The following is a 12300-nucleotide window of genomic DNA, read 5'->3' as shown; positions in this document are numbered from 1 at the left end:
TACTATCAGACAGTGTTGTTTATTATTTCACAAAAGTTAGAGACCAAGGCCACAGCGCCTTTAAACCCCTCCCTCCCCACCCACGTACCGCTCAAAAACCACCCCCACCCTGCTATAAAAACAATAGAACACAACAAAAATACTGCAGTTGAGGCTGAGCTGGGAACACAGTGGCTCCAGCAAAAATAAGACGGAAACACAAGACACAACATCTTTTCAGGTTTATGTAAAAATTGCCATGGCCCACGGGGAAAGTGATCAAAGCGGTCATGGCCGTGTCAACAAGGATACTTCAAATTCATGGCTTCTGGAGGTTTGAGACAGCTGCCACTTCTGGGGCATCTTCTGGGCTCTGCTGCAGGAACTGAGGATGCTGAAGGGCAGGGATAGACCCCTTGCCCCACTCTGAAGTTTAGGCCATTGGTTGGATGTGCTTTTCATTGGGGAAGATGTCATAGGCTCCTTCCTCCTTTCCAGAGAGAGGGACACAGTGAAAGGGCTGGAGGCCCCAAAAGCCTCCAGTGCCCCAGATAAGGAAGCCGCCAAGAGATTTCCCTCTCTAGGAAGAAGGCCTTCCCTTGGACAAAGTTCATGGCTCTGGGAGCCAGCAGGCCTGCATTCACATGGCATAAAGCCCTACAGCAACTGTTGCCACCAGAAAACTGAGTGTAAGGACCCAACGGAGAAGCGGAGCCTGGGAGCTGGTGTTAAGTGGGGGCTTCCCTCTGGGAGTCTCCACTGGGGTAGAGTCTGAAAGAGAAAATGGGGCAAGGTCAGTAACAGGTGGGCATGCATCGTGTGTTTGATGTCACAGAAAAGCAAAGCAGAGTGGCCTCAGTGTCTGTGGTACAGTCCCTGCCCAACACCAGGGTTCTGCCAGACCACAAACAGGCATCACTCTAGCCACTGCTTGAATGCCTCCAAAGATGGGTGGCTTACTATTTCTCCAAGCTGTCTGTTCTTCCATGTGTAGCCAAGCCACATTGTGAAAACATTCTTGGACCCAGGCATGCTTTTCAGACTTCTGCCTGCTACCTGTCCTCTCCTTAAACTTGGCCAGTGATTAGGTCTGAGCTGTAAATCTTCATTTTGGACTCACACATTTTCTTTTTCTTTTTTTTTTTTTTTGAGATGGAGTCTCCCTCTGTCACCCAGGCTGGAGTGCAGTGGCACCTCCACCTCCCTAGTTCAAGCAATTCCCCTGCCTCAGCCTTCTGAGTAACTGGGATTATAGGCGCGTGCCACCACGCCCAGCTAATTTTTTTGTATTTGTAGTGGAGGTGGGGGTTCCCCATGTTGGTCAGGCTGGTATTGAACTGCTGACCTTGTGGTCCGCCTTGCCTCGGCCTCCAAGTGTGGGATTACAGGCGTGAGCCACTGTGCCCAGCCAGACTCACACATTTTCTAAGCATGGTGAACGGGGCGGGAGCTTTGTCCTCAGAGACCCCCTTGAGGGGATACTAGAGCTACCACCCCCACCCCCAAGCAAGGGTACCACATTTTGCGAACTGCTGCATTAGGGTGACGTCTCCCTACCCCACCAGGTAGCCAAGCCCTCTGGGGCTACAACCCCCCCACCCCAGTAGAGGGGTCCGTGTGGTCTGGCACAACTGAGAAAGCTGCAGGCCTGGCAGGCTAGGGTGGCATGGGAGGGGAGGCCTAACATAACTGACCAGGAGGCAGCTAAGCTTTACCCCTTTATTGCTACTGATCCCAAAGCCACACTCCCTCCCTCCATGTTTTAGGCTTAGCGAAGATACATTTTATGGAGGGCTTTGGTCTTTTTGGAAGTTTCCCAGATGTTTTCGCTACAGCCAGCCTCGATCGCTCTCAGGCACACGAGGGAGGGGCTCACGAACAAGACTCGGAAGGGACGTCTGCCTCTGATGGGTTCATAGCTGTATAAAGGTCCCCACTCCCTGGCCCACATCAGGGGAGCAAAGGAGTCTAAATTAAGGGGCGGGAGTTTCCCATGACTTCTGAGGGGTTCTTGTGCACTTCTAAGCCAATGAACTAGAAGTAGCTGAACCTCCCTGGATTTTTCCAGGAGGGGAAACTGAGGTAGGGGGCAGTCTCATGGCTTGCCCAGAGCTACACACTGAAGGTTGATCCTAGGTCCTTTTGCCTGCACTCCACTTCTCATATAAAACAATTCAGGCGGCCAGGCATGGTGGCTCACACCTGTAATCCCAGCACTTTGGGAGGCCAAGGCGGGTGGATCACCTGAAGTCAGAAGTTCGAGACCAGCCTGGCCCAACATGGTGAAACACCATCTTTACTAAAAATACCAAAAAAATTAGCCAGGCATGGTGGTCGGCACCTGTAATTCCAGCTACTCAAAAGGCTGAGGTTGCAGTGAGCCAAGATTGTGTCATTGCACTCCAGCCTGGGCAACTAGAACAAAACTCCGTCTCAAAAAAAAAAAAAAAATTCAGTCTGGGCATAGTGGTTCTTGCCTGAAATTGCAGCACTTTGGGAGGCAGAGGCAGGAGGATTGCTTGAAGTCAAGTGTTCAAAACCAGCCTGGGCAACACATCGAGACCTTGTCCTTACAGGGCCGGGGTGCAAGGGGGAGGTGGCAGAAAACAACACCCACCACACCAAACATTCAGAAAACAGAAGACTAGAGATACTAGAGTCAGACAGCCAGGGCACATCCCTCTCCATCTGTAGCCCAGAGGAAATGCCCCTCCCTGGATGCTCTCACCTTGCACTTTGTTGCTGGTCCTCTGGCGAAGCCCTGGTGCCTGTGAGGGGCTCTGATCCTTGGTGTCATGGGTCAGCAGCTCCTGCAACTCCTCAAAGAGCTAAAAAGACAAAAGACACACATGCCTATCTCAGCAAGAGATGCTGCCAGGTCCCAGTTGTAGGTAGGACCTTACGTTGTGTTAGGAAGTACTTTGGAAATAACAAGATGGTTAGAAAAATGTTGGATATTCATGTCCCTTTCACCCAACTTCAGAGGTAAGATATTCCAAGCTCAGTTGGCTCGCTTGCCTGCTCCTGCCCTCCCCACCGATAACAACGATCCTGGATTTGGAGTTCACTGTGGCCACACGTGCCCTCAGCCTGTTTCTCCATGCAAAAGGCTGCATTGCTTGTTTTGAAATAATATTAAGCGGCATCCTACTACATGCACTCTTCTGTGGCTGCTTTCTCCTCTTGAGTTAAGATTTGTGAAATTCAGCTTTGGTGGGTGATAACAGGGATCATAATGGTACCTACATCTTAGGTACCATGAATGGTATTTGTCAGTCTTGCAGATGAGGAAAGTACAGGTTAAGTGCTTTGCCCAAGGACCGATGCAGAGGTCAGGTACCAAGAGCTGTGACTTTTTTTTTTCTTGAGACATAGTCTCCCACTGTTGCCCAGGCTGGAGTGCAATGGCATGATCTCGGCTCACTGCAACCTTGGGTTCAAGTGATTCTCCTGCCTCAGCCTCCCAAATAGCTGGGATTATAGGCATGGGCCACCATGCCCAGCTAATTTTTATATTTTCAGTAGAGATGGGGTTTTACCATGTTGGCCAGGCTGGTCTCAAACTCCTGACCTTGTGATCCACCCGCCTCGGCCTCCTAAAGTGCTGGGATTACAGATGTGAACCACTGTGCCCGGCCCAGTTTTTTGTTGTTGTTTTTTGAGACAGAGTCTTGCTCTGTTGTTGTCGCCCAGGCTGGAGTGCAGTAGCACAATCAGGGCTTACTACAACCTTGACCTCCTGGGCTCAAGCAACCCTCCCACTTCAGCCTCCCAAGTAGTTGGGACTACAGGCGCACACTACTATCCCTGGCTAATTTTTTCATTTTTTTTTGACAGGGTCTCACTGTGTTACCAGGGCTGGTCTCAAACTCCCAAGCTCAAGCCATCTTCCTGCTTTGGCCTCCCAAAGTGTTGGTATTACAGGCATGAGCCTGAGAGCCAGTTCTGACTCCAAATCCCTTTTATTTACATTTTTTTTTTTTTATAGAGACAGGGTCTCGCCATGTTGCTCAGGCTGGTCTGAAACTCCTGAGCTCAAGCAATCCGCCTGCCTTGGCTTCCCAAAGTGCTGGGGTGACAGGTATGAGCCACTGCCTTTTCTTTTGACTACACTTCTCTGAAAAACACAGATTTTCTTGGAGGACTGATTGGATTTTCTGAGTGAAGAGGGTGGAAAAGAAAGGCCTTATTCCATAATCGGGGCCAGGGCTAGAATCTTCTGCAATACAAGGCTAGGAGTAGGGAGCCAGGAGGGCATGAGCCCAAGACCCAGGCCCCATGGCACCTCCAGGGGGTGGCAGAGAGAGAGGCTCTATGACATCTGTTTAGAAGGAGCCCCTCACCCCTCCACCTCTGCTCCAGATTCTTCCAGGCTTCGCCCAAACCCCACCTCCCCCCTGGATTTGAGGCACTTGTAGAGAGAGGTAAACCTCTCTGGCTAGCAGGCTGAGAGTCCCTGGAAGGCAGAGGCCACCTGTAACCCTGGGAGTGCCAACCTGGCTACACACTAGTGCATACACAACTTCTACGTTGCCACAGAGAGCTACAACTGATTTTCATGTCCCATCATGACAGTAGTGAATGTCTGAGGGCTTCCTCTGTGCCAGACACTGCTGCGGGGACTTTCACTGCTGTTAACTCACTCAAGCCTTACAAGTCTAAGACGTAGGTACCATTATTATCCCTTGTTTACAGATAGGGAAACTGAAGTACAGAGAGATTAAGGCATTTGCCCAAGATCACCCAGCTAGTAAGTGGCAGTCCTGGAACCCTGCTTCCCTGTGTTAACCATGACCCTCCCCTCCCACAGCACTCTCCCCTACAATGAGAAGTGTCCCTTGGAGGAAAAGCTCGGGGAGGCAGAGGCTGCCCCAGGCTGCCCAACCCTCACCTGGATGTTGAGCAGGAACGCCGTCTTGGCCTCTTCCATCACCCGCTGCCTGACCGTGGGAGTCATCTCCAGAGAGTTCATGCGGGAGCGGTAGAGCTGCTTGAACTTGGTGGCACTGTCGATGTTGGGGAAGGTGAAGAAGGCCAGGCCCTCGCCAGAGCTGGGCAGGTCCAGGGCTTTCTGAGCAATCTTCTTGAGCACCTGGCCCCCAGACAGGTCACCCAGGTAGCGGGTGTAGGCGTGGGCCACCAGCAACTCGGGCTCTGCACGCCCCACCTCGTGGAGCCGCTTCACATAGTGCTGCATGGCCGGTGTGTAGGGGATCACCTCCTGCCAGCGGGGCCCGTACCAGAAGGCCAGGTCCTGCTCCAGAGCGGCCTTGCGGTGCAGCTCTTCTGGGAAGTAGAGAGGGGCGAACACTGGGCTCTCCTTGTTGCGCTCAATCTCCTCCTCCAGGGCCACGTAGATGTGGTGCAGGGAGGCCATCACCAGCTGAAAGCAGAGCGAGCAGGTCAGGCCACCAGCCACATAGAAGACCCCCACCTCGGTCCATCCCCTCCACTCCTGCCTTTGGAAAGGCCCTCATCACTTCTCATCTGGGCTCTGACTCCTTCTGCCACCCCTCACTACAATCCTCTTCACACAGCAGCCAGAGGGATTTTTACAAGAGAAAAAGACGATCGTGCACTCTCAGCCTACAACCCTTTTACCCCACTGGGCAAAACAAGCAGCCTAATTGAATCCTTATATAAAGATCCAGCAAACTGGCCTGGTACGGTGGCTTATATCCCTGTAATCTCTGCACTTTGGGAGGCTAAGGTGGGAGGATTGCTTAAAGATAGGAGTCTGAGACCCGCCTGGGCTGCATAGCCCAAGCCCCATCTCTACAAAAAATTATTTTAAAAAATTAGGCGGCCCGGGCCGGGTGCGGTGGCTCAGGCCTGTAATCCCAGCACTTTGCGAGGCCCAGGCGGGCGGATCACGAGGTCAGGAGATCGAGACCATCCTGGCTATGGTGAAACCCCATCTCTACTAAAATATAAAAAATTAGCCGGGCGTGGTGGTGTGCGCCTGTAGTCCCAGCTACTCAGGAGGCTGAGGCAGGAGAATTGCTTGAAACTGGGAGACAGGTTGCAGAGAGCTGAGATCATGCCACTCTACTCCAGCCTGGTAACAGAGCAAGACTCCATCTCAAAAAAAAAAAAAAAAAAAAAACTTAGCCAGCCGGGGCCAGGCAAGGTGGCTCACGCCTGTAATCCCAGCATTTTGGGATGCCAAGGTGGGTGGATCACAAGGTCAGCAGTTTGAGACCAGCCTGGTGAGGAGACCAGACTGGCCAATATGGTGAAACCCCGTCTCTATCAAAAATATAAAAGTTAGCTGGGCGTGGTAGTGAGCACCAGTAATCCCAGCTACTCGGGAGGCTGAGGCAGGAGAATCACTTGAATCCAGGAGGCAGAGGTTGCAGTGAGCCAAGATTGCTCCATTGCACTCCAGCCTGCACAACAGAGTGAGACTCTGTCAGCTCAAAAAAAAAAAAAAATTAGGCAGGTATGGTGGTGCATGCCTATAGTCCCAGCTACTCCAGAGGCTGAGGCAGGAGGATCACTTGAGCCCAGGATTTGAGGGTTGCAGTGAGCTGTGATTCTATCACTGTACTCCAGGCCTGGGGAACAGAGTGAGCAAGACCCTGTCTCAAAAAAAAAAAAATAAAAAATAAATAAATAAATTCAACAAAGGAATTGCTATTCCCATTTTACAGAAAAGGAAACTAAGGCTCAGAGAGGGTATGAGACATTGAGGTTGCACAGTTAGTACGAAATGGAACTGGATTGAAGACCAGGCATTGCTAGGAACCCACCATGACTCAAGACGGCAGTAACTGAAATGAAAGTGCTTCAAGGAGCTTGGCCATGTGCTTCTGGCTTCTGACTTCTGTGTAACCAACTCAACTGCCAGGTACAATTCTTCCCGGAGGCCTGCTCTGAACCCCACCACCTCTGGATGCTGGGCTGGGGCAACAGGTCCTGCTTGTACCTTGGCTTGGGGCACTAACTGCCGTTACACATTAATGCCCCAGTTTGAATTTGAAGGACAAAGTTAAGATGTTCAAGTTGGGGTTTCCAAGTTATTTCTGAGCCGTAAACATTTTTGGCAGTTCTATTCCATGAGGGAGCAGAAAGCCAGGTAGCCTGGTACAAAAGAGCTTGGGTTTTTGAGTGTGACCGACCTGGTTCTCATCCAGCTCTGCCAGTCCTTAGCTGTGTGGCCATGGGTGAGCCACTTGCCTTCTCTGGTCCCAGCTTCCTATCCTAGAGCAGATGATCTGAGGTCTGTGTGACTCTGTGCTATCCAAGCCTCAGCTCCTTCACCTGCCACATACTAGATGGGGCTGGTGTGAGGATTAAGTGAGACGATCTGGGCCAGCACAGGGGGCAGCCTGGCACTTAGCGCTCATATGAGAAAGGCTATGATAAGTACCACGGCCACCTGCGTAATGTAAGCAAGCACTGGGTTCTCTCATCGATCTCAGTGCCTTCTTGGAACTCTGTGACTTAGAGGTAAAATCCAAAGTCTAAGCTGGCTGGGGATGGGATATTCCAGCATTCACCTCCCTGCCCCTACTGCCTCGTCACACTGCAGCAACTGGGCATACCTCATCTTTTTGAGGGAGAGGGAAGGAGGATGAAGAAGACCCATTACAGACCCAAGGGACCCAGCCTGGAACCACAGGTTAAATTTCTCCTCATTTCAAAGTGTGTCTCAGCCGGGCACAGTGGCTCACACCTGTGATTTCAACACTTTGGGAGGCCAAGGTGGGTGGATCATCTGAGGTCAGGAGTTCAAGACCAGCCTGGCCAACATGGTGAAACCCCATCTCTACTAAAAAAAAAATACAAAAATTAGCTTGGTGTGGTGGCAGGTGCCTGTAGTCCCAGCTACTCAGGAGGCTGAGAAAGGAGAACCGCTTGGTCACAGGACGGAGAGGTTGCAGGGCATCAAGATCTTGCCATTGCACTCCAGCCTGGGTGACAGAGCAAGACTCTGTCTCAGACAAAATAAAATAAATAAAATAATGAAATAAAATAAAATAAAGCAAGTATTGTTGGGCATGGTGGCTCACACCTATAATCCCAGCACTTTCGGAGGTTGAGGTGGGTGGATCACAAGGTCAGGAGTTCGAGACCTGAACTCCTAGTGAAACCTCATCTCTACTAAGAATAGAAAAATTAGCTGGGCATGGTGACGGGCACCTGTAATCCTAGCTACTCGGGAGGCTAAGGCAGGAGGATCACTTGAACCTGGGAGGTGGAGGTTGCAGTGAGCTGAGATTGTACCACTGCACTCCAGCCTGGTGACAGAGCAAGACTCCATCTCAAAATATAAATAAATACATAAATACATAAAGCATGTCTCATGTTGGAAGTGGGGAGTGATAGAAAGTACAGATTTCAAAAGGGACTAGGGTGAAGGTGGTGGGTTACAGCTCCCCACTCCCCACCCCACACCCTCTGTTCAGCCTGAACAAGCCTTTCCCCACACTGATGTTTTAACACCCAATATCTTCCTGGTTCTTCGTCAAGTGCTTTCCTTCTATTTGCATGAATTTCACAACAGTGCTGGGAAACAGCAAAATCAGTACCTGGCATATAGTGGGTGCTTAAGAAAACCCTGCTGTTGAAATCCTCTATTACAGATGAGGAAAAGGTGGCTTAGGGAGGTTGGAGGAGGCACCCTCCAGAAAAGGGTTCTGCTAAAGCTCCAACCTATACTACTCCTTGTCTTCAGAGGCAAATTAGAATTAGGTCAGGAGTACAAGCTCTGAAATAACAGCGGTCTTGGTTGATTTCAGGCTTTTCCACTTACCAGCTGTGGGACCTTCTGTTAGTCACTTAACCTCTCTGAGCCTTCCATTCCTCATCTTTCCCATCAGGGTTGAAGCACAGATTGGAAACCAAGTGTACAAAATGCCCAACATGCAACAGGTGCTCAGTCAATGGCACTGCTGCCCCCACCCCTCCACAACACTACAGAGCAGGCTGTGAACTTGCTGTGTGACTATGGGCAACTCACCTTCCCTCTCTGAGCCTCATTTTTAAGATGAGTGTCATTTTTAAGATGGCTCTATTGGACATGCCCATCTAGCCCCTCAGGATCCCCACTTAAACCACGGGCCTGAGCCTTGGGCCCACCCACACCTGCCACACCCCCACCAGGGCTAGTCCCACCAAGCCACATACCTTGAAGCCCTCTCGGGTCACCTGGCCCTTCTGAAAGTTCCTCATGAACTCAGCATTCTCTGCCTGGGTGTGCACCTCCTTGGTGGCCTCCTTCAGGGCCTCTGACAAATCCTGGGGCATGCTGAGGAGGAAATGGGAAGGATGAATACGAAGCTGACAGGAGCAGCGGGGGGAGGGGGTCCTTCCCAACTGCTGAGCTCAGGGTGCTGCCGACTCTCATCCTCATTCAGGCCACGTTCCCAATCGCACTAAGATTAGCAGCCTTGTTATGGGGCAGTGACTTATGCCTGTAACCCCAGCACTTTGGGAGGCCAAGGTGGGCAGATCACCTGAGGTTGGGAGTTCAAGACTAGCCTGGCAAACATGGTGAAACCCAGTCTCTACTAAAAATACAAAAATTAGCTGGGTGTGGTGGCAGGTGCCTATAATCCCAGCGATTATAGGTGTAATCTCTTGAACCCCAGAGGCAGAGGTTGTAGTGAGCGGAGATTGTGACACTGCACTCCAGCCTGGACAACAGAGCAAGACTCCGTCTCAAAAAACAACAACAACAAAAACAAAATGCAGTCTTGTAAACACTCTTCAGTCATTAAAACACAACAAAATAGGCTGGGTGCGATGGCTCACGCCTGTAATCCCAGCACTTTGGGAGGCCAAGATGGGTAGATCACGAGGTCAGGAGATCGAGACCATGCTGGCCAACATGGTGAAACCCCATCTCTACTAAAAATACAAAAATTAGTCGGGCGTGGTGGCCGGCATCTGTAATCCCAGCTACCCAAGAGGCTGAGGCAGGAGAATCTCTTGAACCAGGGAGGCAGAGCCTGCAGTGAGCCGAGATAGCACCACTGCACTACAGCCTGGGTAACAGAGTGACTCTGTCTCAAAAACAAAAACAAAAAACAAAAAACAATATAGTCCCCCAAGCCAAGGGAGAAATCCTGGTACTGGTAGTTCCCAGTGGAGAGGAGGAGGAGGTACCGCACAACCCAGGAGGAAGCAGCAGGCCCTCTCCAACTTTGTAATTACTTTGATTGGCTTTTAAACCCAATATTTAATTCTGTTATTTTGTTAAAGTTTCAGATGCAAATCTCATGCCCCCCATCACGGTATGCTCATCCTTAAGGCATCAGGGTGAAAAAGCCTGAGAAACTCTGCTTTAGTCAAAGAAACAGCCTTTCCGGGAGTATTCTGTCATGAGTCCATATCCCTGCCTCCCTTAGAATTGTCATTTTCCCCTTTTCTCCCACCCTGCTTCCAGGAACATCATCCCCAGTTCTACAATACAGCTAGTCAAATCCTTGGGAGAAGTGGCACACACCTGTAGTCCCAGCTACTCTGGAGGCAGAGGTGGGAGGAGGCTTGAGCCCAGGAGTTCAAAAAAAAACAAGAATAAATTTTCTTTATTTTTATTTTTTATTTTTTATTTTTATTTATTTTTTTTTTTGAGACGGAGTTTCGCTCTTGTTACCCAGGCTGGAGTGCAATGGTGCGATCTCGGCTCACTGCAACCTCCGCCTCCTGGGTTCAGGCAATTCTCCCGCCTCAGCCTCCTGAGTAGCTGGGATTACAGGCATGCACCACCATGCCCAGCTAATTTTTTGTATTAGTAGAGACGGGGTTTCACCATGTTTACCAGGATGGTCTCGATCTCTTGACCTCGTGATCCACCTGCCTCGGCCTCCCAAAGTGCTGGGATTACAGGCTTGAGCCACCGTGCCCGGCCCAAGAATAAAATTTTTTTTGAGGCAGAGTCTCCCTCTTGTTGCCCAGGCTGGAGTGCAGTGGCGTGATCTCAGCTCACCGCAACCTCCACCTCCCGGGTTCAAGTGATTCTTTTGCCTCAGCCTCCCTCCTGAGTAGCTGGGATTACAGGAGCCTGCAATAACACCCAGCTAATTTTTCTATTTTTAGTAGAGACAGGGTTTCCTCCATGTTGGTCAGGCTGGTCTGGAACTCCCAACCTCAGGTGATCTGCCTGCCTCGGCCTCACAGAGTGCTGGGATTACAGGCATGAGCCACCAGGCCCAAAGAAGGGAATGAGTGAGACCTGGAGGTGGGCAGACCAAGGTTCAAGGCCCAGTTCTACAGCTGCTGACTGAGCAATCTTGGAGATGCTGGCTCCCTGAACCGTGTGATCCTTATCTGTGAGACTCGGAATACAGTAGCCAGAGTGATGTCTGGCTGAGCTCCTCTGTAGCTGGTGAGGGACAGATGCCACCAAGAGAACCAAGCACGCTCCCCCAGGCTAGGGGAGCCCCAGGTATCTAGATTCAGCAGACAGCAGCTCCAAGCACACCTCAAAAGTTGGATTAAAACAAAGTTGGCTCCCTCACGGGGGAGCCCCAGAGATCTATATTCAGCAGAGAGCATCTCCAAACACACCTCGAAAGTTGGATTTAAAAAAATTGGCTACTTCAAAGGCTGGGTACCCTAGGGACACTCCCATCTTGGTCACCTACCGCCTACCAGGATGCCAGGCATGTAAATCACCTTTCCTCCCTCCAGCTACCCTACTGGCACGAGCAGGATCATAACCCTGAGCCTCCTGCCTCCGGAGAGCCCAAGTTCCTGGCTCCTGGGCTCTGTCGCTGCGTGGCAGTGTCCCGGGGAGAGGCTGGGGCGCGAGCAGGGTTGGGAGGGGAAAGGCGCCCGGGCGCCCCGCGCTTGCCTGTCGGGTTGCGGGCGCTCCATCCGGCTGGTGCTGGGTCGTTCGTGCTGGCTCCGCGGGCGGCGGCGGCGCTGAGGACGCTCGAGAGGAGGCGGGCGGTGACTGTGCCGAGCCGCGGCCGGTCACATTTATGCTCCGCGGGTCACGTGGGTCGGGCGGAACAGCTGATGCCCACTTTCTGGCTGGGAGTTGCAACACCCGCAGGGGCCCGCGCCCAGCCCGCCCCGGGCCAGTGCCGGGTGCTGGGGAGCGGTCATATGACCCTCGGGAAACAGTCTGGCCATAGGACTTTTAGAAAACACACACACACACACACACACACACACACACACACTCTCTTAAGGAAATCCGAGCAGCTGCAGGCTCTGGGTGTGATTTTGCTCCTTCCAGAGCCCCCCCACCCCGCTTCTGCTCCCTGTCCCCATGGGACTTGATGCACCCCAGGTATCACAGAAGGTTCCAGAAAGCTGGGAGGCAGCGCTTCTCAGAGCAATAGGCTGGTGGGCAACATCGGGGAC

The 12300-nt window shown here is 51.6% G+C and overlaps 1 protein-coding gene across 1 annotated transcript; it reads right to left on the bottom strand.

Annotated features, from left to right (window-relative positions):
• On the bottom strand, positions 1 to 11880 carry HMOX1 (heme oxygenase 1). The gene is made up of 5 exons (XM_012434306.3): positions 11783 to 11880; positions 9112 to 9232; positions 4871 to 5362; positions 2708 to 2807; positions 1 to 750 (listed from the first exon to the last, which is right to left on the bottom strand). The coding sequence occupies exons 1-5, from the start codon at positions 11803 to 11805 to the stop codon at positions 620 to 622; spliced, it is 867 nt and encodes a 288-aa protein (XP_012289729.1). The 5' UTR covers positions 11806 to 11880; the 3' UTR covers positions 1 to 619.
• Positions 11881 to 12300: the final 420 nt, after the last annotated feature.

This window comes from Aotus nancymaae, unplaced genomic scaffold (genome assembly GCF_030222135.1).
Source record: "Aotus nancymaae isolate 86718 unplaced genomic scaffold, 86718_ANA_hifiasm-v0.15.2.pri h1tg000076l, whole genome shotgun sequence".
Lineage (NCBI taxonomy): Eukaryota > Metazoa > Chordata > Mammalia > Primates > Aotidae > Aotus > Aotus nancymaae.
This window is presented reverse-complemented; position numbering and strand designations above follow the sequence as displayed.